Source organism: Zeus faber (assembly GCF_960531495.2).
Source record: "Zeus faber genome assembly, chromosome: 17".
NCBI lineage: Eukaryota > Metazoa > Chordata > Actinopteri > Zeiformes > Zeidae > Zeus > Zeus faber.
The window spans coordinates 8177811-8204570 of NC_137204.1; the positions used below are offsets into that span (position 1 = coordinate 8177811).

Consider the following 26760-nt stretch of genomic DNA (forward strand, 5'->3'; position numbering starts at 1 on the left):
AAATACCTTTAACCACGGGATTACACTGCAGTTTTAAAAAGGACTCCAAATCGGTCATGTTGCCAGGAGGCAGACCAAGTCCGAGTTTAATCCTTGAGCAAAATGCTGCATTCCAAGGCCAGTACTGTGCAGATGTACAGTACATGACATGTTTTCTGTGTAACCTTAAAAGCCCTGCTAGAGCGATTAAAGTGTATGGATTCTATCTATTACGGGATTTCAATATGTCCATGTCCAATGTCCAATATCGTTCATGAGCAATATGTTCCCAACCCCAGGTCTAAGCCCAGATGGGTAAAATATGAGTTTGCAAAAATAGATAAAAAAAAAAAAAAGTGTCTTTCATGGTAGTGTTAAGAAATCCAATTCCCAAACCCCCCTTTCTCCCAGTGATTTACTGAAATGTACCGAATAGAGAAGAAACAGCGACATCTGGTGTTACCTGTCAGTATTGCTTTTAATCATTAATTTAAGAAAAGCACTGACATCAGTTTACAAATGAACTTTAATCATATTGAAGGTTAAAGAGAAACATTTGCACTTCCAATAAAATAAAACAAACAAAACATAATTTAAAACACCTTGGTGGCTTTGACTTTTCCCAAAACTCAACATGTTCAACAGGTAAATTAAGTATTCATTTACTCACTCATCATTGCATCCAATAGTCGGAAATTTGGAAAGAGATCCTGTGAATTGCAAATTAACTGGTTCAGGGAATTGATTTGCAGTATTTCATAGTGATATTTTCTTTGTGAACACAGTGGTTTGTACAAAATTATTCAGTAAAAACATTTAATCTTTACCCCCTTTGGCGGTATTGGCAATATGTGTAATGACTGAAGATAGAATTTAATAAAAGTATGTTTGATCGCTTCATATTTATCAGTTTGGAGGAGGCTCCCTAATGGAATTCAAAGTAAATAAAACACGGCCGTACACAGACATTACAGAGTCAACACTTTTACATTTTATAGCAACACTTGAAACACATTTTCTTTTGGCGGCTGGGGATCGCAATTTGTTTTATTTCACGTGTGATTTGTTATAATCATGTTCATTTCTGAAATCCATTTCCTAAACATTTGGCACATAGTTGTCTTTTTGACAGTGAATTGATGACGAGGGGCAGGGGCGTTGCTGGGATGCAAAGACATCAGTGGCTTAGCCCAAGCGGGATCTAGCCATTTTTTTAGCCAGACACTTGCGGAGACGTGTCCCCATTACGCACGGTGCTTGTTTCGTTAAAATAAAATAACCTACATCTAAAATAAACACACTGCTTTGCATGCCGATCATGGCGCCCCATCGCTGGCGCACCCTGGGCACAGTGGTACCATCGGAGAGGGAGCAATCGGGGCTCAGAGGCCCTTATTGTTAAAAATGAGTTTGGGAGTGGAGAATGGGGGTGGGTGGAGTGTTCATTAGTTCTATGATCTTTTCCATCTGCTTTCAAAATTTCTGAAGTCGACAGGTCTGATTTTCATCTCTGCAAACTGAATGGAATGCTCGTGGCCTTTCCAGTGGAACCAGTTAATCCCCTGTGGAAAGATGGAAAAAAGGGCATTTTGATGAACAATCTGCCTTCCAAAAGAGCAGAACTGTGGTTTAAATGTGAATAATTCGAAATGTATCTATAGGCACCTTGCTGTGACTTGCATCACCGTATTTTCCCATGAGGTTGACCCGATGGCAGTTTTTGTACCAGAACGCTCCCTTGTAGGACAGAGCGCAGTTGGTCACAGCGATGTCATTATCGTTGTCAAAGGTGGAGAAGGGGCGTCCCTGGTGGTAGGTCATGGAATCACCTGTTAAAGGGAAGAGAACGGATTTCAACACATAATAATTGTTGATCATTGGCTACACACTGCAAAATATATTATGTATGACTTTGTACTTAAGTGATAAGGTAGAAGCAATCATAAATGCATTTGCTTGCTGTATACAATTTGTTAATATATATACGGTATATGCAATGGCTTATACAGTATACCTACTGTATACCAACATTTATTCTGTGCATGAATCACACTTTGTGTATTTCGTATATTTTTATTTATATTTGTCTATTTTTGTACCGTATTTTTATTATATTTCTGTATATGTGTCTGTATTTATTTTTATTTTATGTCATTTTATGGAAAAAAATAATTCAGTCTTTTTTACCTTTTATTGTTGCATATTCCGTCTGTACAGAAATGCACCAATCCTCACGGTCACAAATTTCTCATCTATAAATATCCACAGAATAAACAGATTCTGATTCTGATTCTGGTAAAGATGCCACTGGTTATATGCTCAATAATTTTGTTTAGGCTTCTATGTAAGTTTATTACCAGATTAATTGTCCATTTCCACTTACTTTCTTATCTTATGGGTTTATCTTTCTGGTTCACTGGTAGGTATATTTCATTAGGTTTGTACTGTATATGACATAAATGTTCTCGTTTATTTATTTATATTTTTAGGGGGGGTCAGGAGTCTTTTTGATTTTCCAGGGTCCAGCCCACAGGGCTGGATCCATATTGTTATTGATGGGATTTTTAAATTTTTAATCTTGACATTTTTCGGAGTAAAAGTATGGTTGAACATGACAGATGCGTTCGGATATCTATGTACATTTGGAGCAGAAAGTTAAACACTGTCGTGATTTTACTGGAAGTAGGAGGACATTGAGATGACTTGATTAGTTTCAGGAGCGGCCCGCTTTGTGACATCCTCATCCAAAGATAAGTCCAGGCTTCATCTCTCGGAACTCATTCGCATCCAGCCACTCGCGACACTTAGACAGACAACTTGAGCCAATGCTGCGTTTAGAGGAGACTCTGAAAACTGTAACCCGTGCAAAATTTTACAAAACCCCAAAAACTATATTCGGTTACAGAAGGCGTCTTCGTACTGCAGGAAGTTCGAAGAACCTTTGGAGGAACCGACCTTCTCTTTTGTGTCCGCACTGCATGATCCAGGAACGATCGTAATTGTTAAAACCATTTAATAACCACCATTCTTGAGGGATATTTAAACTGAACGACAGAAGAGGAACATTCAATGACATAAGTGCACGTGATTAGTCGAGCATGAGAAATGCTCATGTGAAAAAATTACTGAAACTCAGAAAATTGTACCTAGCACGACTTAACTGGACTCCCTGTATTGCTGCCTGCAGCTATATTTAGGGGTCCAGTCCACAGGGCTGCGTTTGAAGGAAAACTGTAACTCGTGCAGTGTTTTACAAGCATATGCATGCGGCTAATTATCTCTTGAACTTGAACTTGAAAATGTGACACAAACAGCCAATTGTACAGAGTAGAGAAACAACCATGTGACAGGAACAGCTAATCATACAGCAGGAGCGCCGGGGCTTCCTCCGCTCTCTCCCCGGGCGCAGCAGGGATGACGCCCCCTGGAGCTGTCGGGGTGGGTCTTCCTCAAACGGCAATTTGAACTCGGACTCGACCTCCTCCCAACCCGAGCCCGGCGCGGCCCCCATCCCACTTGGATGAGGGAAGCGCCGGTCTGCTCCAAACGTCTCTCTCACAGAGGGCAGATTCCGTAACCTCATATTACGGAACATCAGAACCTTGGAAACCTGTAATACATACCTCACAGGACAAAGCTGGACCCCGTGTATTGCTGCCTGCAGCTATGTTTATTATTATTATTCTCCTGAGCATTTTTCGGTGAAAAAGTGTCTGGAACCCGACAATCACTGAAACCTACGGACACGGTTGTTAAATATGTCCAGGTTTTCGTCTCTGTGCTCATTTGCACCCGGTGAGGTCCGCGGTGATCGTGCAGCCCTACACTGCGGACAATCATGTGCAATCGTAAACACAACAAACCTAACACAAAAGACTGAAATGCGATGAATAGGAAAGATCATTGTGGTGTGGGGGTGGTGCGGTTTGTGCAGCTACCCCTGTCTTGGCTCTAGGTCAGCAATTCCCAACCTATGGGTATTGCCAGTGGGCCGCAAAATCATGCGCAAAAGACGTCGATTTTATTGAAAAAATAAATAAATAACTATTAATTACAAAAACATTTATAAATGAAAAAAAAAAAAATCATTTCATGGAATTTTTTCTTTAAAACCTTCAAAAATGCATCATAACTGACAGATAGGAACTTATGGTAGGGCGTACTACGTCAAGCCAGACCACAATCAACGTGCACCTGTACCTTTTTAAACTTGAGTTGATAATCAAAATGGATGGTTGGCCAACATCAGACACACTGGTAAGGAAAGGCGGGACAGTGCCGCATGTCAAACAAAAAAGAAAGGATCAGAGAAAATATAGCTCTGAATATTTATCATTGGGATTGTTTTGGACAGGCACGACAGACAAACCGTTACGTTTGTCTGTCGTCGCGTGGTGTGTTCTGAGATTTTGTCAAGCAAAGCTCTGAAGCCATGTAAACTGCACCGTCACCTCGAGACAAAACACCAACAGGACATGTCCAAGCCGCTTGAACCGAGAACGCGAATCCCAATCTGTCCGACCTCTGATGCCTTTCCCGACGACGTGTCTCTGTGAGACTGGCTTTTTGGCGCTTGTGGCATTGAAGAGGAAATACAGGAATACAGTCAATGTTGAGCCAGATCTTCGCCTTAGACTGTCGTCCCTTAAGCCAGACATTAAGCTTTTGGTGTCTGCCGTGCAACATCAGCCTTCTCATGAGGTGAGTTCATATTAATGTGCTCCTGTTAATGTTAGTTTTAACAGCACCGTCATGAGTTTTAACCCACCTCTTTTTTGTTGTTTTACCACTACTGCACTGTATGTATGAGAATGCATATGATTGGTAAAATATACGTCCTCTGAGAGCCCACTGTTTGGCTCCTGTATTACTTCTGGTCGAATGTGGGCCGCCGACACTTTTGTGCTTTTCAAGTGGGCCGCAAGTCCAAAAAGGGCAGTCTATAAAAGTTGGGAACCGCTGGTCTAGGTAATTGAGCCCAGGATCAGGGTGGCAACAGGTAAAACCCCCATCACCACACACACACACACACACACACACAGGCAAGGAGCCCTTGTCATGACACATTTTCTATCTGCTCTGGGCTTATTCCACCTTGCCTACTCTCCACAATAAACTGGTGTGTTCGCAACATCTCTGTCTGTGTCTCTGTGTCCAAGTGCCCTGAAAACACCACTAGGGCAGCGTGTGGCAGGTGAAACTGTCGCCATCATTTTATTAAATAAATAAATTCATTAATTATTTTTTCGTCTGGGAGAGCGACGCCATCCGCAATCGATTAACTTGTGAACCTGTTCTCCGCTAAGATGCGGACACGCGGCTCTCCGGTTTAAGCGCTCCAAAACAGGAAGTGATGCTGCGTTCACGGAGCTCTAAAACTCGTAAGTAATGCTGCATTAATTGAACTCGGATAGCTGTAATTCATTCATGTTATTATATGTTTTGTTTTTTTTCAAGAGATGTTTTTGTTGAGTTTAGAAATATTTGGGTTATAAGCTGTGTTGTCAAATAATTTGTTGGTGTGTTTTCCTGTTCCAGATGCCAAAGAGAAGCTGAAAGTCTAAGACAATAAAGACGCAGTGGGCAGAACGTCCACCAAGCGTTCCATGGGAACTTGGAAATTTGTATTGGGTGTCAGTAGGAAGTGATGCTGCGTTTCATAGGAACTCTGAAAATTGGAATTCTTAACTAACACTACTAACATGGACCATGTGTATTGCTGCCTGAATTTTTTGAAATATTTGTTTTTGTTATTTTTTAGGTGATATTTGTTGTTTATCATAAGGTTTAGTGTATATTGTCATATTTTTTTTTACTGTGTACAGTTAACTGTTAGGTTTACTGTATATTTTCACATATATTGCCTTTTCCTTTTTATATTTGAATTCCATTGCTTTATTATTATTGCCTGTTTCTTTATGTGATCTATCTATCTATCTATCTATCTATCTATCTATCTATCTATCTATCTATCTATCTATCTATCTATCTATCTATCTATCTATCTATCTATCTATCTATCTATCTATCTATCTATCTGTCTGTCTGTCTGTCTGTCTGTCTGTCTATCTCTCTATTATCCCTGATAGGATAGAACCAACACCAAAGCCTACCTGCCGTTCCACTGTAAGAGCCTATGTATACTTTATAGCGCGTCCGCGGCTCTGCAACGGTGAACTTGTCGTACTGAGCGTAGGCCGACTCGCCGCTGTCCCTCAGGTCGACACGCAGCTCGTACTGGCCCGAGTTGGTGATCTTATGGAGGTTGGACAGACCTGCGGCAGAGGACAGCGACTTGAGTGCACCAGATCATCCGTGAGAGTGAAAAGAACATGACGACACGAAGAAGACAGCGAGCACACTAACCCAGCCAGAACTCGTTGTTCATGTTGCCAAAGCCGGCGGTGTAATTTTTCCAGTTCCGGAAGAATTCCAGCTTCCCGTTCTGCCGCCGCAGAAACACCTAGAACACAGCACAGGGTAGTGCGGCGTCAGGGCTGAGGCACTCTGTGGGTTACTCAACCTCACTTATCTAAGTGGCCTTGTTCCCTGTAGATGTGACCTAAAGCCATGATAATATGCCTTATTATTGAGCCACTGGATAAGATTCAATTCAATTCACGATATATATTTCCAATTTTTCTCTTTTTGTTTTAATTTTTAGATTTAAATCTTATGTTTGTTGCATTTGTCCATTTTTCCGATGTCATTCTTATTGCGTTATAATTTTAGCCTATTTTTAGCTGCTTTGACACAACACATTCTCAATGTGGATGAATGAAGCATCTATCTATCTATCTATCTATCTATCTATCTATCTATCTATCTATCTATCTATCTATCTATCTATCTATCTATCTATCTATCTATCCATCATCCATCATCCATCTCTCCCTCCATCTATCTATCGACCATCATCATAATGAGTTTTCATCACTATGCTGATGAGAGTATCACAGTTGTATATTACCGTCTATCTCTCTATCTAAACATGTGTTAAAATGTATATTTATTATAATAATTATTTATTATATAAAAATAAAATGATCATGTAGTTCTAACTCTTCAGAGCCCTTCCTCACCAGCCATCCTCCACCGTCCGTGGTCATGTCGCAGTAGACCTGGGTGGGCTGGCTGTCCTCCCCGCCCAGGTAGACGGTGTACAGCCCCGAGCTGCTGTCCCCGTTCAGCAAGACCTGGGCGCAGTCCTTGGGACGTCGGTACAGCTTTCCAACTGAAAAGTACACGGACGCTGTTTTCATTTGTACCTCGCATGGCAAAACTGTAAAAACGTTGTAATAATGTTGTGATAAGGTAATAATATTGTAATAACAATGACTTGTTCGTTGTTATCCATGCTTGTGTTATTGTAGTCATATTCATTCTTGGTACATATATCCATCTACATCTACATTTTATACCCATAGTAGCAACTATGCTGTCACTTTTTGCATATTCTGCATATTTTTGTATATTTGGCTATTTTCTTTGAATGCTGGCTATTTTGGTATACAGCAACACCATCATCAAGTTTGCTGACAACATCGTTGTGGTGGGCCTGATCCCTGACAACAATGAAGAAGGCCAACCGCGACGAGGTGGCTGACCTGTCACTCTGGCGTCAAGACAACAGCCTCCTCCTGAACGTCAGCAAAACTAAGGAGCTGATTGTGGACTTTAGGAGGGGATTACAACCAAGGACACACGTGCCGTTGAAGATTAATGGGATTTCTGTCGACAGGGTGAGCAGCTTCAAGTACCTGGGAGTCCACATCATGGAGGACTTAACATGGACTTTACACACAGACAGCGTCACGAGGCAGCGTCTTTGCCACCTCAGGCAGCTGAAGAAATTCTCAAGTCCTTCTACTGTGGACAGTGGAGAGCATCCCGACAGGCAACACCACGGCCTGGTTTGGGAACTGTACTGCTCAGGACAGGCTGGCCCTGCAGAGGGTGGTGCGTTCAGCTGAATGTACCACTTGAACTACCCTCACCTCCCTGCAGGACTTATACACCAGGAGGTGTAGTAGCAGAGCCCGCAGGATCATGAAGGATCCTCACCACCCCAACAACGGACTGTTCCAGCTGCTGCGGTCAGGCAAGCGCCTCCGCAGTCACACAGTGAGAACAGAGGACAGAGTTTCTTCTCACAAGCCATAAGAACTGTCACTGCTGACCTCACCAGGGGTCCTCACTGAGCCACACACATAGGCTCCACTACCTTCTGTACTGTATGTTGCATACTGTACTGCATACTGTGTCACTGTACTGGGTTACTGCATACTGTGCTGTATTGCAGTTCTGTTCAGCGTTACTGTATTGCTGTGTGGTACTGTTGTATACTGTACTGTATATCTCTATACACACTTTATTCACATGCAATTCACTGCACATTTCTGTATATACAAATAGCCTATCCCAAATACATAACTCTATTCCCTTCACTTGTATTTTGTAACCCCACTTTGTATTACTTTTTTGAGTCTTATTTCATTTTTATTTTATTTTATTTATATAATTCTATTCACTAACTGCATTACATTTTGGGAATCAGTTAGTTTCAGTTAGTTGCTAGTTAGGAATTAGGTTAACTATTATGTTCGGTAACTAGTATTGTGCATAATCTCCGGGTGCTTTGCAAAGACATTTCACTGCATATATGTATGAACGTATGTATATGTATGTGACAAATAAACCTCTTGAATCTTGAATCTAATATGTTTTGTCTTTGAAAACATTATAATCACAGTCATTCCAGTGTTGATTCTGGGCAAAAAATGAGTTAAAAACTAAATGAGACGGAATGAGACAAAATATAAAGAAATTTATGATAGGGGTGAAGCCAAACAAATGTGTGTGTGTGTGTGTGTGTGTGTGTGTGTGTGTGTGTGTGTGTGTGTAGGTGTGTGTGATCATGTACTGGTGGTGAAGGCGGTGGTGACATGGCGGCTCCTCTGTCCTGCAGCGATGGCCTGCAGTGTGACGCTGTACTCTGTCGATCCAGTAAGCTGGCTCATGCTGTAGGAGGTGGCTGTGGAGCTCAACACCACCTCCTGACGACACACATAGATATCTTTATTTATCATTTGACTGAAGTTTGTAAAGTCACAGCGACAGATAAGCAATATATGGCGGTGCGTACCCTGACGGCACCGTTGGCGGCGGAGAAGCTGAGGGTGTAGCCTGTCACAGCTCCGCGTGGAGGCTTCCACATCAGGGTCGCTCCGTCCGTCTGGATGTCATGAGCTTCCAGGTCACGAGGGGGATCCATGTCTGGAAGGTAGATGGAAAGTAGATGTTTGCAGTGATCCTTAAGGTTAGAACTACAACAAAACGGCTACAGGTTGTTTCAACTGATCCAAAAAAACCCTTATGTGCAATTCAAGTCATACAATTGGTATTTGATTTTGAATAATTAACATATCTAAACTTACCCGTGGTTAATTCAACATTAGTAGGTGGACTCTTGTGTGTGTCCCTCACGGCATACACCCCGACGGTGTACTGGGTGGCTGGAACCAGGGAACCCATTTCAAACTCCACCGTGTTCCCAGAAACATGTTCCACCACAGGCAGCACTGGAGATGAAATAAGACACGGCTATAAGTAACATAAATGATTTCCTGATAAGAGTTTGCTTGCCCTAACCCTAACCCGAGCCCACATTAGCTGCGAGGATTTACAAACAAATAAACAAACCCCACTCACCTGATTCAGCGCTGTATGTTATAACATAGCCATCCACGGCGGCCACGGACGGTTGCCACAGCAACAGGGCTGATTTGTCGGTGACATTTAAGGCCACCACACCCTGAGGGCTGTCAAGAGCTGCAAGGAAAATATGAACAGAATACGTTCGAGATTCAAGATTCAGGATTCAAGATTCAAGAGGTTTATTTGTCACAAGAAGAGATGACATAACGCTTTATTAATCCTGGGGGTGGAAATCTGGTTGCACAGCAGAAGAACTGTGCAAATGAAGGAAATAAAGAAATAAAATAGATTAAATAAAAGAAAATACAAATAGCATATAGCAGCAACATGTAGCAATAATAGTGGTACTAGTAAGCAATTTATTAGTAGTATTCCACTTGTGATTATTAGTTATTTGTATATTTATTTGTTGAGCAGATGCAAACCACATAAAATGTGGTTAGTACTAGTTTAGTTTTAATTCTAGTACTGGTTTAGTTATGTTCCTAGTTCTAGTTATAGTCTAGTTATAGTTCCAATAAAGTTCTAGTTATTATCAGCCCCATTGAGCAGCCCAATACTTCCCAATCACAGCGTGGCGTGTGGCTTAAATAACGAAGCGACTACAGTACATTGGGGCTAAATTCAAGTTTCTTCATTCACTTCAGCCCTTTGACCAATCACAGCACAGTGTCACATCTTTAATGATGAAATTATTTGTTGAGAAATTAATTTGTATTAATTTCTCCACATTTATACACTAAAGCACACTAAGGGCATTAAAGGCTTGCTTAATTGTTTGTAATATTTATACCAAAAAGGCCTTTGTTAGTCAATAAATCCTCCTTGGGTTAAACGTGAGACCAAACCAACCTGTGGTGACGGTGTCAGTGCTGGGGTAGCTCTCCTCCAGACCCTTCACAGAAACCACCGTCACCTGGTAGGTCTTTCCAGGAATCAAATTTGGAAGCAACACCTGGGACTCACGGCCATCCACAGTCACAGACATCGGGGCGCCTACGGAGGAGAAAAGTGCCCGTGTGTGTGTGTGTGGTTTCAATTGCAAACCTTGCAGGACATTTAATAAATGCATTAAATTTTCAACTATCAAAGCGTCAGACCAGCTTTAAACCTGAAACACCTGATATAATTAGAGAAGAACTTCAGCCATAGCTTTCCTCAATTTTTAAGTCAAGGCAAGTTAGCCAGCGGTACCAAAATTAGACGGGAAAATGGAAGTGAAATGAATTATTTTCATGGTTCACACAAAATGGGAGAAAACAAAAAAATCACAACCCTAACCCCTAACGTGAAGCCTAACCCGCTAACTACACCCTTCAGACAATTTGCAGGCAAACCTCACCCCAGGATCTACATGCATGACCACTGAAATAACAAACAATCATAAAGAACAATAAAGAAACAAACACAAGTTATATAAAAGACAATTTGAACTTTGAGAACAACTTTGAGCAGAATTGAATTTATATATCTGTAAAAAAAAAACGGTCTTACCTTCCTGCAGTGGCACGTACAGGATCCGGTAGCTGTCCACCGGGGAGCGAGGCACGGCCCAGTGGACTACGGCCGAAGAGTCCGTCACCTCGGAGAATTGGATTCCCCTTGGAGAACCCAGGCCTAGCAGAGCACGAATGAGCGAGAGGCAAAGAGTGCAAGGAAGGGGAAACGGAAATTTGTAAATTTGGGACGAAATATCGTCAAAGAACATACATAAAACAGAGAAAAACCTTGAGAGAAACAAGGGAGGAACAAAGTTAGTCACAGGGCCTTGGAGGCAAACACAGTCGTGGTCATTTTAAAAAACGAGACACTTCTTGCAGTGGTCTCCATCTACCTGTCTGAGCCACTCCAGAAATGGGTTGGGAGCGTTGTCCCAGCGCGATGCCATAGAGCTCGATTTCATACTCGGTACCGCTCATGAGTCCAGTTAACACCTTGGTGCGCTCGTCGCCGTGAGCGTCGTACTCTCGTGGGTGGGCTAGCTTTTTGGCGTCTCTTATTTTGATGATGAATCTATCAAACAGGTCTTCGACGGCCGTCCACGAGAGACGGAAGCCATCCGCCGTGGCGTCGGAAACGAAGAGGTGCTCGATCTCCGGCTCGGCCTCTGATCGGAAAAGAAAACAACAACGTTGCGGTGGGGCCAGAATGTTTCCCCCACCGCTTTTTCATCGAGAAAGATTTAGTGTTTGACGCGCGATCCATGGAAATGGATTGGGTTCGGAAGAAGTCAAAGTTTTCTCGGTGGAAAGACGATTAGGGCGCGGTCTCGAGGTGTGGCCCGCCCCACCACCACCACCAGCAGCCCTCCATGCTCACACAGCGCGGGACAAAGTTGAAAACAGAGCTCAGAGCATTCCATCAGACGGTGAGTTGGTGGTTGCTTTTCGTAGATATGTTGTTATTGAGACCTGTGATTAAGATTCCCATTCCAGTCTCTTGAAATTTGTGGAAATTGAAATACAGCTCCCAGTTTGGCGAGTCCACATGCGTCTGTGAGGTTGACCTGGGTCCATTCAGTGCATTCACAAAATTAATAAGGCAATGAAAGATGAAAGGTTAAGTTCATCGACGTTCCATGCTTAAAATGACTTGTTAATTCAACCGTGTTTTCCATCCCTTTTTTCTAGAATAAAAAAATGTTGTTGAATATGTGTTCAATATAAGGTCCACCGTCGACTGAAGTTCTCAGTCCCGGGCACAGATTTTCCCGCAAAATGGAAGCGAAAATGTTAAAGCCATAAAACTGTAACTGCATCCATTTTTTGGGGGGAAAACACAGTTTAAAATATGAAGACAAACAAATATGCTTGTTCATATTTTTGAAGATGGGGCAAAACATGTCTGTGGCTCACGTCTCGTCTCTTGGACGTGAAACTCAAGAAAATAGGCTGAGTCATTTGAAAGAATGCAGGAGTGGTTAGATAAGGAAATACTGAGAGTGGTCTGGAAAAAATAAATAAAAAAAATGTAGTTAGACATCCATTGAGACATCCATTGAAGCTGCATCATCAGAACATGTCCCCCAAGTATTATCAATGGGTAAGAAGTTTGTTGATTTTGGGGGAATATGTTTTTACAGAATTATACTATATGTCATATATTATACTATATGTCAATACATTTAAATCATAAAAAAGTACATATATGTATAAATATGTATATAATAAATCAATACAATTATAAAATACATATGTATAAATAATGTATATATATATTATAAACAAAGAAAATTATATATATGTATATATATATATATATATATATGCAATAACATATATCTATAGATATATAAATATATTACATAAATTATATATATATATATATATATATATATATATATATATATATATATGCAGTGCAACGTGTAGTAAAAATAGTAAAAAGAATAACATTTGAATAGATTTAGTAGTAACAGTTTGGGCTGTCTAAGTGTACTGTTTACTGTTAGTAATACCTGTCACAGCCACTGCAGTCAGCGGCCGGGAGAGGAGGCCTGACCAGGCCACCCCAGTCAGTCTGACCTCGTAGCCTATGCCTGTGATCAGACCCCAGAGGTCTAGGTGGCTCTGGTTGCCCAGAACAGTGAATACCTGAGGCTCCAGCAGCCACCCAGAGTCCGTTACGACTACCTGGAAGTGGCTGAAGGCTCCGCTAGCGGGAGGATCCTCTTTCTGCCGCTGCTGCTGCTTCTTGGACTCCCATGACACGCGGAAGCCGTACGGGGTTACATTAGAAATGGTCAAGTTTTCCACTTTGGGCAAAGGATCTGGGGGGAGGGTTGAGTTTTGATTTGTATATATGAGTGACAGAAAAACAAGACGCCATAGGAATATTTTTGAACAACAATGCGTGCAATGATTGCAAATGTGCTATTTTAACCCGTTGTGACAGCATGTGTAACCGTATTATCTAGGCCAGTGTTTTTCCACCACTGTGCCACGGTGCCACACTGGTGCGCCCTAAGAGCTCACCAGGTGCGAAAATATTTCACATTTCACTTAAAATACATAGATAATGGAAACTAGCTCTTGCGTTGCAGGATCAAAATTGCAAAGCTGTACTACAGTAATTAATTTGTCCCAGTCAGAATAGCAGCTCTGTGTTGATCAGAACAAACTCAAGTTTCACACTGAAAGCGAGAACTATGAGTGATGATGTAAGGTTCGACGCTTTTTTGAGATTCGGTTCCTCGATGAGTCATTCATTAAAGAGTAAAGACTCGTTCAATTTTCCCATTTTTATTTTGTTTGATTCAGTCGGTGTGACGCACGGTGAGTGAGGGAGGACTTCTTGAACGATGAACGAGAGTCAGGAGAGCTGTTCGGCTCTGAGTAGTGAATGGAATTCTCCTACGAATCATTTCATTCTGTCCACATTATTTATCTTAAGGGAATCAAAGTGTAAATCAGTCACATTTAGTGTGAATTATGCCTAAACTTTTTAAATTTAGTCCTCAGTAGTTATTTTCAGTTTGTAAATTGAAGACTCGCTCGCCCACTTTTTATGCTGGAATGACTACAGACCGCCGAGCCATTTAAAAGACTTGCATCACTATTTGCAATAACAAACAGTTCTATGGGCTTCTGACGTTTTGTGATGTTTTTAGTGGTTAACAGGGATTGGGCCGTTGGGATCATTTCATTGTGAAACTGCGCCGTGGCAGAAAAGGGGTTGGGGAACACTGCTCTAGGCAATAGAAAATACCACAAATGACATGCTTGTGTCAAACATCTAATTTTCACCTGCTGTGCGGTGAAAAAAAACTCTCTCTCACACACACACACACACACACGCACGCACGCACGCACACACACACACACACACACACACACACACACACACACACACACACACACACACACACACACACACACACACACACACTGATAAAAAAAAAAACAGTTAAAGATATGAGAAGGGAGACAAACACGTAGTACCTGTGACGGCATGGGTAAACACAGAAGGAGTTTGCCGCCCGTGAGATATACCGTACAGTTCAATGTCATAGCCTGTGGCGTCCAGCAGCTTAGAGACCGTGAGGTTACGGACTGGGCCGGGCGGCTTGAACTCCAGTGTATCAATCAGCCGCTCGGAGTCACTGACCCGGACTACAAAGCCGTCGAAATGCCCTGACACAGTGCTCCAGGACAGGGTGAGGTTATCTGGGCTTATGGACGACGTGACTAAGGGCCCCAACTGTGGGACAGCCTCTGAACAAAAGAGAATATTTGCTTTTTTTTTAGTTTTGCTGGAAAACGATTGAAGTGGTATGCTTGTTTAAATAACATTTTTTTGGCGTTGTTTGTACCTGTGGTAGCTACTGCGAACAGAGGCTGTGTGCTCTGGCCACTGGCGTACAGTTTTATGTCGTAGCTGGTGCTGGCTTTCAGCCCCGCCATGACCGTGGAGCGCACGTCCCCGGCCAGAGCGCGCCCCATCGCCTGCGAGGGCAAAGCAGACTCTCTGACTTCTACAATAAAGTTATCAAAATCCTTCTCCCCTGTCTTCCACGACAGGGAAAATCTGTCTGAGGTAACGTTAGAAACAGCTAGCCTGGACAAATCAGGCTCTGCCGCTAAAGTGGGAGAGAAAATACATAATGTGTATTGACATTGAACTGAGCGCTACTGTAGTAGATGAGGCCCGAGTCAACCTCCAAATATAATCTTATTGTGTGCTGCATAACACTGATAACAATGATATTGAATCAAAATACCTGTAGATGCGACAATACTGACAGCATCGGTTCGGGACCCCTTGAAGATCCCATAGAGGTAGGCTATGTAGTCAGTGCTGGGCCTGAGCCCGTTTATGTCATACAACATTACATTATGGGATATGTTATATTCCACAGGCTCCGTCAGCCACTCTGAATCAATAACCTCCAGGATGTAACCATGAAGATCTCCTTCAGTGCCATTCCAGGAGAGTGAAAAGCTCTCTGACGTTAAGTTAGACACGTAAAGACTGCCCACCACCGGTTTGCTCACTGAAGAAAGAAACTCGTTGTTAGATTTGCATTGAGCCATTTTGTGTAATATGGTATGCCTAGAAATAATCCTTAGAATAGATCAATCAATATCAATATGTTATTCTTCTTTTACTGTCTGCGACATTAGAGGGCACTCACCGCTTCCCCCTTTCTTGATAGTGCGAGAAGCTCAATCAAAGGTTAAATATATTTTATACAGTTATACAACTATTTATATATACTGCTTATCATCAATCAAGAAACGGAAATTGATCATTGATTTTTACACAGAATGAAAATAGAAAGTCATCAACATAGACAGTGAAGAATTGCATAATGCAAAGGGAAAAGGAAGACTATCGAATGGTAAATGAATGAAACAATAGCTCTAGGTCATTATATATGCTTTGTAAATTTACTTGAATGAAGTGCTGGGAAAATGGGAAAATGTAGCCAAGTGAGAATGACGGGAACAAACAACACACTTTCAAGCACATGGACCAGAAGATAATTATGCACTTTATACTGCAAGGCATTGTTGCAGTTGGTGCAATACAGTCGAAGTATGGGGGGAATATGGGAAGAGGAATGAAGTAGAATAGTTTAAACTCAGTATGCATGTTTTTCATTCATGCTAACACATGCACATAGACATGCAGAAGAAAACGAGTTGTATGACTAGGGTAGAACTAACCAGTCAACGTATGTCACTTTAATTTAAGGTTAAAATATATTTTCATAACCTGGTTTAAATAGCTATACACTGGTAGTTGAAAATAATTTACGCTATTATTCTCTTAATGTGAGAGTTCAAATCCAACACAAATCTACCGATGATATGACTTTAAAAAGCATACATCTAACAAATTAAGATGTGTGCTGTTCTCTGTCTGTCCAATCTCTGTCTGTATGTCCCTCGATTATCTCTTGGACCCTTGATCTGATCTACTTGTAATGTAATGCTGGGGACCCAAGGACATGCAGTGTCGAATTTGGTGCAAATTGGACACGCGACATGTGTAATATTAATACATTTTGAATAAACAAGCCAACGGCGCCGCCCCGCTCTATGCAGTAGCGGACAGTGAGTCGCTCAGCTCCGGTGTTGCGCATGGACGTTCACACAACATGCGTGGGGAAAGGATCTCCTGTTCACCACACAGTGACAGGCACCAAGCAAGCACAGGTTAGGAAATATATTGAGAGAAACTATCAAGATGCCATTTTTGGCATCCATCCTACTGATGCAAGAATCCGTCTTCCAAACTAAACGTAGTATTGGTAGTATCAACACTTTTGGTATCGATCCGCCCACCCCTACAATGCACCACACAGGCTTATTTTGAACGGGCACTGCACTAGTTATTCTTAAATCGTGTAAAACTGAGGATTACTTTGGATGCATTTATTTTAAGGGCAAATTAACTCTCAAGGTTAATGAATTTACACTCTGCGTTGGGGTTGATGGAATGGAACAAGCTGGGAAATTAATGTACCATCAACTGTTTAATGGCGGGGATGAGGGTTTCGGGTTTTACGTTTGCAATCACTGCAGTGCATCAGCATCAAAACTCACCACAATGCAAAGGATAGTATGGGAAGGGGGCTTCATGCACGTTTATGACGGGAATGGAGGCAGCGATACTGGGGTAAGGGTGGTCATTTGAGAGCCACGCGCTGTGGCTCGATAATGCAGCATGGGTGTCTGGGACCCATCACCCTACCCTCTCCTGGCTAGACAGTAACAGTGGCTGGAGGGTAAGAACGACACATGGGATGGTGGTTAAGAGAAAGCATCACAGTACACTCTGGCCAGGATGTGGAACATTAGATGATGAAACACACACAATTTTGTCTCATGCAAATGCTAATACTTGATGTAATAGACCAGACAATGGATAGAAATATGCCTGCACAAAATGTGTCTGTGTGTCATTTGAATGGAAGTAGTTCCAGTAGTTCCTGCAGATCTCGACTGGAAACAGAGAGGTGTATGTTCAGTGGAAAAAAAGTGAAGAAAGGAAAAGTGAGAAGGAAGTTAGAGGGCAAAGTGCTGCAGCATGGCCACTGGAGAGGTACCTGTGGTGGCTGCAATGTAAAGGGGTTCAAGGAAGGAGCCCTGATGCATCCCATACAGAGCGACCATGTAGCTGGTGTTGGGAGTCAGCCCAGAGATTCCAAGGCTGAGGGCATCGCCAGAGAGAGTGAGGTTCTGGCTCTCGGCCAGATTCTCCAAGTTTGTAACTTCAATGACAAAGCCCTCAAATTCCCCGTCCTCGGGGCTCCAGGACGCAGTGAAGCCGTCCCATGTTATATCGAAGATAGTGAGATTCACCACCAGAGGCTTCACTGGCCCTTCTGGTAGACAGACAAATCAGAGTGTGGTCAATTCAACGACAAAATAATGCGATTTCAACATTGTCAAAAAAAAACAACAACTTTGAAAAGAAGATTATTCTAAAACCGGGAAGACAACATCAACAGAAAACGATTGAAAATGCCAGACAATAAGTGAATAAATTAAGATGGCATGCATAAAGGTAACATGATTACGCTGCAACGCATTGTGGTTATCCGACTATAGAAAGTATCAATGTTCAATATCTGATACTAAACAAGAACTGGAGAAATTGCCCCGGGTTTTGATCGACGGCTTTCACAAAGACATTGTACTGTTTGTACCTGTGGGAGCAAAGGTTTTCAGAGGTAGAGATTTCTCTTGCACTTCGACCAGCCCAAGCAATGCACTGTCATAGCCTGTCGAAGGGGACAAGCCCTCTATTTCAGCGCTCCTGACACTTTCCCGTACGGCGGTGGTGACTTGAGGATTTGCCGGCCTTGCCGAAGCACTGACCTCCACTGAGAAGTTATCAAAAGTCTCATTACCTTTGATAACCCTCATACTAGTAGGGGTCACGTTTGTGACTGTTAGTTCTCTCAACGCTTCCGGACCAGAAGCCTTTGTCCCGGCTCCAGGGGCGGACCCAACAGTTCCAGGGACAGAGGAGGTATGAGGGGAAACTGTGGTTTGGACAACTCCCACATCCAGAGCAAGCTGCGGTGTAGTCGGGTTGTCTTTGACACCGACAATGACACTCGGAGTGATAAGCTCGGGTGCTACAATGAATAAAAGTACGTTATAGAAATTACAAGGGTAATCTGAACTTTTGATGGGGAAAACAGAAAAAATGTAAAAGTAACCTGTGAAAAGAAATTGAGTGTCAAACGTGTCAAATACTTGGTGTTGCCATACGCCACTTTTGTCAGTTATGCTGATGATGTCATTTGATTAATGAGAGGACATTATTGACATGTCTGTCATTAATTCTTGAAGGTTCTTCTGAGTAGTCCACCACAGTGGAAGTACACAGTTTTCTTCAAATGGATGCCATGCGCAGCTGTTATTTATAATCATCCAGTAGAAAGATCTCTATTCATAAATCTTGATGCACAGCCTTTTTGAAATTAGTGATTTTTGACATGCATCACATTAACCACCAACCGCAAACCAATGGCTGAGTTGGTTTGTAATGGATAGAATTACAGGCACAAACTGTCAAACTGAGTCCACACACTGAGTCCAAAACTGGAAAACGCTGGAATAGTAAGTGGGTAGTAGCAAATGAAGGAAAAAGGTCAGCGTATTTGGAAAGCAACACCATTCCACACTTCTCAATCCAAAGCACTTAGCGTAGAGATGCAGTCATCTTGTCTGGATCTTCACCATGCCATGCCAACCGTTCTGAAGATGCATGTAAAAGGAATGTTTCCTAGTCCGACTCAACAAATAAAATGTTATCATGCAAACCATTCTGTGCAGCTTGTCAGCACCAAAGGAATGAGAAGAAATTCAAGCGAAAATGAAGGTTTGGAAACGTGACAATACGCTGCAGTTCAAAAGAGAAGCTTATACCTGTGACTGCGACAGCTTCAGTGAGTACAGATGGTGTGCTATTGGTTATCCCGTAAAGTTTTATGTGATATACTGTCGACGCATTCAGGCCTTGGATTCTACAGCCGCTGGCGTCGCCCCGGAGATGGACCTCTTTGACGGCTGACAAACGCTGAGCGTCTCTACATTCTACTGTGAAACTAGAGTGGTCTCCATGCGACAAAGGCTCCCAGGAGAGCTCAAATCCATCGGATGTGATCCCCGAGATAGTCAGGGCCGTTAGATGATCTTCCCCAGGTCCCATCCCAGAGAGCTGAGAATCAGAAGCTTCTAAATTCACAAAGCTAATGATATTATCCTCCGAGCCCGTTTGTGTCGTTAGCTCGGGGACGTCGACGCGAGCTGAGTAAAAGGTAAAAGAGGCTACAAGAAAAACACATAACAATACATCAAGTGAGAAAATCATTTCACGCCGTACATCTCATTGCACTTCCACTTACCTGTGGAAGCGGAGAGGGTTGCGGGCGCGCTCTGCTTTGGGCCCCTCTTGGCCATCATGGTGACGTTGTAAACCGTGCCTGGGTTCAGGTTGTCCAAAGTGTGGGTTGTTTCTGAGGCTGGGACGTCCACCTCTAGTCTTTGGCCGTCCCTCGAGACATACGCCAGGCTGTAGCTGGTGATCTTGGCCTGCGGTGTTTGCCACTGTAACGCGAGAGTGGTCTCCGTCGACTCTGTCACTTCTAGATCTTTGGGTGGATCAAGATCTGAGGGACATATTAAGGATAGTGAAACACCGCAATTTGCATGTGACTAAGGACTTAAACAGAAGGGATATACAGTAACTGCTACTTCAGTTCTGAAGCGGAATCAACACAGATTATGTCATATGCATGCTCATTACCATCTTTGACTGTAAATTTGGATTACACCTTGCATCGGACTAAATCTATAATACCACTTTAGATTATTGCAAATCTAGACTATACTTTGCGCGGAGACATTTATTACCACGTTGGAGTATAGATACAAGGACCATTAGTGCTTTTACCCTTATTACTACCGTTATTAGGCTTGGGGCAATATTCGATAATATCAGATATTATGATATTTGCCACCGTAAGCAATATTTTCAGTACGAAAACCCCCCCCATATGAAGCAGTAGAGTGCATGGACAAAGCTCATCCATTTGCGCACACAGAGAGGATGTACTGTATGTGGATGTATGTGCACCACAACAAGGAAGTAGATGGAGAATTTGCACGTGGATGGTGTTTAAATTGCGGCTCCAGGTAATTACCTGCATTACTAAAATTACATTAAAAAATGTTTTTAAATAATTGTTATACAGAGCTGCCAAGTCTCACGCTTAGACCGTAAGACTCATGTATATCTACCAGTTCACATTCTCACACACTACACCTCGTGTGTCTCACGATGAGAATCCCAAAATAAGTCAAATTCATTTTGTAAATTTTTCACTTGTGCGTGGGTGCCTGTCACTGTTGGCCTGATGAGCAGGAGATCCTTTCCGTTCCAGGTTTTTTTTTTTTTTTATTGTAGATGTATTAATGTAATTGAATGAAACCAAATAAACACTGTGCGCAACCATGCGTAACCGTGCATAATGGGGACCCTTCTTCGACACTCTCATACCCGTAGCTGCATTTGTAGTAGCCGGAAAACTTTCTCTCTCATTCTTCACAGCAGTAACTCCGATTCCGTACTCTGTTCCTGGCATTAGCCCTGCAAAGCAAAAAAAAAAAGGGCAAAATAGATTCAAGATTCAAGATCCAAGAGGTTATTTATTATTTATTTACTGCAGAGTCTCACCGGTAACAGTAGCCTGCGTGGTTGGTCCAGATCCGCGTGGGAAAAGCTCCTCGCCGTGAGAACCCCCAGCAATGGGACTATATTTCAGCCTGTAGCTGCCGACATCTGCCAAACTGTTGCTCCATTCTAGAGTGATGCCATCATCCGTCTGGGACAGGATACGCACGTCCCTCGGGCCATCCAGGTCTGCGGAAAACCAACGAGTTATTGTATGTCCTCAGTAGCCAACGATGTAGTATAAGGGTTCTATCCGAACAATCACAAATTATTTCACATTTTTGTCCGTCTGTTTATATATCACCATACATTCATTGTTTTTTTCCTTTTGTTGTATTTTCGTGGTTTATTGTTACGTTTATCACATTGTTCATCTCTTAGGTTTATTGCACATTAACAATTATTTCTAGTTTATTTTTTGGGGGGTTTTATTGTTTTATACGTATAGATTGTTTAACATTATATTTATCATCTATTGCCATTTTCTTCTATTGTTTACTGTGTATATTTTCACATTTTCGACCTTGCAGTTAATTTTGGGTGAGATGAGATGAGATACTACGGAGACAAGGATATAGGAGGTAAATTGAAGATTAAAAAAATTCAGAATAAAAATGAAATAAATGAATATAAAATTAGATTAATTTCCATTAAAATAATCATTGTTTATTGGACGGTATATTGACATTTTTCCAGCCAATTCTTTGGTTCATTGCATGCTGCCATTTTATTGTTTTTCAATTTTTATTCGTATAGCTTTATTATTATTGCCTATTTTTTATGTGAGCTGCTTAGTGAAGTATTTACTTGCAGTTTCTGTCTAAACTTAACAACTTAACCACATACTCATGAGCTAATTATGTCTTTTAACACTTACCTGTGGTAAATGTCTTGGTCACTGGGTTGCTGGTGACATTGCCCCTCCTGGAGATCAGGGAGACCTGGTACTCGGTGTCCGGCCTCAGACCGTCAATGCTGTGCTGTCTGTCTGTGGCGGAGAGCTCCTGACGGCTTTTATCCGATGGGTCTGAACTGGGTCCGTAAGACACAACCATCCCATCGATATTGGCCACTGGCTGGGGCCAGGTGACCAGAGCCGAGGAATCCGTCACGTCCTTCACCTCCACCTGGGGAGGGCCATCGATTTCTGGACAAGAGGTCAGTGGAAGTAAAGGGGGTCAATGGAGGAATCCAGGAAGTTAATGGGAGTAAAGGAAGTCAATGGAAGAATCCAGGAAGTTAATGGGAGTAAAGGAAGTCAATGGAGGAATCCAGGAAGTTAATGGAAGTAATGGAAGTCAATGGAAGAATTCAGGAAGTTAATGGGAGTAAAGGAAGTCAATGGAGGAATCCAGGAAGTTAATGGAAGTAATGGAAGTCAATGGAAGAATCCAGGAAGTTAATGGGAGTAATGGAAGTCAATGGAAGAATCCAGGAAGTTAATGGGAGTAATGGAGTAATCCAGGAAGTTTTTTAGATTAATGGGAGTAAATGGGAGAATCCAGGAAGTCAATGAAAGAAACCAGGAAGTCATTGGAAGGAATGGAAGTCAATAGAAGAATTCAGGAAGTTTATTAGATTAAGGGAAGTGAATGGAAGAATCCAGGAAGTCAGTGGAAGAATCCAGGAAGTAAATGGAAGTAATGGAAGTCAATGGAAGAATCCAGGAAGTTAATGGGAGTAAAGAAAGTCAATGGAGGAATCCAGGAAGTTAATGGAAGTAATGGAAGTCAATGGAAGAATCCAGGAAGTTAATGGGAGTAATGGAGTAATCCAGGAAGTTTTTTAGATTAATGGGAGTAAATGGGAGAATCCAGGAAGTCAATGAAAGAAACCAGGAAGTAATTGGAAGGAATGGAAGTCAATAGAAGAATCCAGGAAGTTAATGGGAGTAAAGGAAGTCAATGGAGGAATCCAGGAAGTTAATGGAAGTAATGGAAGTCAATGGAAGAATCCAGGAAGTTAATGGGAGTAATGGAGTAATCCAGGAAGTTTTTTAGATTAATGGGAGTAAATGGGAGAATCCAGGAAGTCAATGAAAGAAACCAGGAAGTAATTGGAAGGAATGGAAGTCAATAGAAGAATCCAGGAAGTTTATTAGATTAAGGGAAGTGAATGGAAGAATCCAGGAAGTCAGTGGAAGAATCCAGGAAGTAAATGGAAGTAATGGAAGTCAATGGAAGAATCCAGGAAGTTAATGGGAGTAAAGGAAGTCAATGGAGGAATCCAGGAAGTTAATGGAAGTAATGGAAGTCAATGGAAGAATCCAGGAAGTTAATGGGACTAATGGAATAATCCAGGAAGTTTATTAGATTAATGGGAGTAAATGGGAGAATCCAGGAAGTCAATGACAGAAACCAGGAAGTAATTGGAAGGAATGGAAGTCAATAGAAGAATCCAGGAAGTTAATGGGAGTAAAGGAAGTCAATGGAGGAATCCAGGAAGTTAATGGAAGTAATGGAAGTCAATGGAAGAATGCAGGAAGTTAATGGGAGTAATGGAATAATCCAGGAAGTTTATTAGATTAATGGGAGTAAATGGGAGAATCCAGGAAGTCAATGAAAGAAACCAGGAAGTAATTGGAAGGAATGGAAGTCAATAGAAGAATCCAGGAAGTTTATTAGATTAAGGGAAGTGGATGGAAGAATCCAGGAAGTCAGTGGAAGAATCCAGGAAGTAAATGGAAGTAATGGAAGTCAATGGAAGAATCCAGGAAGTAAATAAGAATAATGGAAGTCAATGGAAGAATCCAGGAAGTCAATGAGAGTAATTGAAGACAACGAAAGAATACAGGACGTTAATGAGAGCAACGGAAGTCAATGGAAGAATCCAGGAAGTTAATGGAAGTAATGTAAGTCAATGGAAGAATCAAGGAAGTTAATGGGAGTAATGGGAGTTAATGGAAGAATCCAGGAAGTTAATGGGAGTAATGGAAGTCAATGGAAGAATTTCAGGAAGTTTATTAGATTAATGGGAGTAAATGGAAGAATCCAGGAAATCAGTTGAAGAATCCAGGAAGTAAATGAAGATAATGGAAGTCAATGGAAGAATCCAGGAAGGACATTAGATTATTGGGAGTAAATGGAAGAATCCAGGAAGTCAATGGAAGGCTACAGGACGTTAATGAGAGTAATGGAAGTCAATGGAAGAATCCAGGAAGTTAATGAGAGTAATGAAAGTCAGTGGAAGAATCCAGGAAGTCAATGAACGAAATGGAAGTCAAAGGAAGAATACAGGATGTTAATGACAGTAATGGAAGACAATGGAAGAATACAGGAAGTTTATGAGAGTAATGGAAGTCAATGGAAGAATCCAGGGAGTTAATGGAAGTAATGGAAGTCAATGGAATAATCCAAGAAGTCAATGTAAGTAATAAAAGTCAATGGAAGAATCCAGAAGGTTTATTAGATTAATAGCAGTAAATGGAAGAATCCAGGAAGTTAATGAGATTAATGGGAGCAAATAGAAGAATCCAGGAAGTTAATGGAAGTAATGGAAATTAATTGAGGAATCCAGGAAGTTTATTCAATTTTTAGGAGTAAATAGAAGAAACCATGAAGTAAATGTAAGAAACCAGGAAGTTATGAGAGTAATGGAAGTCAATAGAAGAATCAAGGAAGTTAATGAGAGTGATGGAAGTCAATGGAAGAATCCAGGAAGTTAATGGGAGTCAATGAAAGTCAAAAGTCTAATACATTTGGAACATTGATACTTATATTGTGATGAAGTTACTCTTACGAATGCAAAAACAAAAATACCCAGCAGCAGTAAAACAATGATTTTTTGTGACACATGCAGGGGGAGGCTATGATGGGATAAATTATAATTCACTCCGCCTGGACGATGAATTACACTTACAACCATATAGATTTCTGCAGATTATTTCTGGAGGAAAAAGTACTTCAGCACAATTTAGAGCGGTGTTAAAATCCTCTGGGGATACCCGATTCCGAAGGGTTTACTCCATAAATGTACTTTCGTTCCCCCACGACTCTGAGCTGTGATGTTTCGACCTATGTAAACAGATTACCTCAGATATGGAAAGGAAAGTAACTCAGGGAGTCAATCAACAAGGACTTGTAAACTAAATGGCTTTTCCATGCACGCGGGAGATTGTTTAGCCTGGCATTCCATTCTGATTGCCTATGCATAGTGAAGCAATTCACTCCATGATATATGCAGTAAGACTCTGTAATAAAATGTTTACAAGGCCAATAGCAGCTATTAACTCATTTATTAGAAAACAAAGTTCCCTTCATGTCCTCCTGCAGACTTATTTTGTTGTTTTTGTGGTACTTCGATATTTTTACAATATAAGTCTTTATTTTGAACTTCCCAATATTTTATATATATATATATATATATATATATATATATATATAGTCCTGGATGTAGATTTTTTTAATAATGTTGTCAAATGTATAGAAAAATTATAAATTATATATTCTTTTCCATACATTTTTATACATATTTTTACAAGCTACAAGCCCTTTTAAAAACAATTGATAATTTAGAAAGATTCAAGGTTAACGCTGGATTAATGACAGCATGAACAACTTTATATTGTAATTACATTATATTATATTATATTGTACTGTATGTTTTTTAGTTTAAACTCACTGGTGGTGAAATTCTTAGACGTCGCTGGTCCTCTGGTGTTGTTCCTGATGACGCTGATGGAGACCTCGTACTCCTGACCTGGACCCAGGCCTGACTGGTGAAAGCTGTTCTGTCCAGGTGGAAGGATGTTCACAATCTTTCCATTCTCCTCTTTCTGAACATCCCATAAAACACAAGATGATCACATTACATCAATTGAACAGTACAACATGGTAATGGATTCCAGTTTTTATAAATGTATGAACTAGTAGCTACAGTAGAGAGATTAAAGATCTTATGACCAGTAAACATTACTGACTGTATTCTTTAGAGTAACATCAAGTTTGATAGTAGTATATAATAGTTTTCGATTGTTTTTAGTACAATCAGACTGACTGTGTTGCGAAAATACAGCTCCCAGCCATCAAAGGTAAAGTCTAGCTGGTCCCATTGGACCTCCACGGAGGTCTCCTGCACCGATTTGAACTTCACACCCTCTGGCTGTGGGAGACCTGGTGCACAACAATATCACATAGAATATAATGCAACACAAGAGCATATACAGTTTCAATACAATATATTAATATAATAATATCATATATAAAAATATGAATTATAAAAAAATACACGTGAAGAAGTATTAACTAGAAACAAATAAATGTGGAAGGTACATCTAACATTCAATGGATTAAATACTATAATATAATATAATAGAATTATACTAATTATATGTTATTAATGTAATTATTAATATTATTCAATGTTTTATAT

General features: G+C 41.2%; 1 protein-coding gene across 3 annotated transcripts in view; it reads right to left on the reverse strand.

Annotated features, from left to right (window-relative positions):
- Window positions 1-438: 438 nt before the first annotated feature.
- Window positions 439-26760, reverse strand: part of LOC307243248 (tenascin-like) — a 37184-nt gene continuing 10862 nt past the window's right edge. The window contains exons 6-30 of one of the 3 annotated variants that reach the window (XM_080017953.1): window positions 26386-26501; window positions 26011-26164; window positions 22268-22537; window positions 21394-21579; window positions 21217-21306; window positions 20063-20326; window positions 19584-19985; window positions 18353-18787; window positions 17750-18028; window positions 15416-15688; window positions 15008-15274; window positions 14637-14909; window positions 13154-13465; window positions 11531-11803; window positions 11191-11313; window positions 10549-10692; window positions 9691-9810; window positions 9417-9560; window positions 9125-9255; window positions 8903-9035; window positions 7062-7213; window positions 6346-6442; window positions 6093-6254; window positions 1645-1808; window positions 439-1541 (exon numbers count right to left, since the gene is read on the reverse strand). In XM_080017953.1, the coding sequence (XP_079874079.1) occupies window positions 1431-1541; window positions 1645-1808; window positions 6093-6254; window positions 6346-6442; window positions 7062-7213; window positions 8903-9035; window positions 9125-9255; window positions 9417-9560; window positions 9691-9810; window positions 10549-10692; window positions 11191-11313; window positions 11531-11803; window positions 13154-13465; window positions 14637-14909; window positions 15008-15274; window positions 15416-15688; window positions 17750-18028; window positions 18353-18787; window positions 19584-19985; window positions 20063-20326; window positions 21217-21306; window positions 21394-21579; window positions 22268-22537; window positions 26011-26164; window positions 26386-26501 (5075 nt within the window). In that variant the 3' untranslated portion in view covers window positions 439-1430. The remainder of the gene's footprint in view (window positions 1542-1644; window positions 1809-6092; window positions 6255-6345; window positions 6443-7061; window positions 7214-8902; window positions 9036-9124; window positions 9256-9416; window positions 9561-9690; window positions 9811-10548; window positions 10693-11190; window positions 11314-11530; window positions 11804-13153; window positions 13466-14636; window positions 14910-15007; window positions 15275-15415; window positions 15689-17749; window positions 18029-18352; window positions 18788-19583; window positions 19986-20062; window positions 20327-21216; window positions 21307-21393; window positions 21580-22267; window positions 22538-26010; window positions 26165-26385; window positions 26502-26760) is intronic. The other 2 variants (XM_080017954.1, XM_080017955.1) reach the window with 2 other exon arrangements.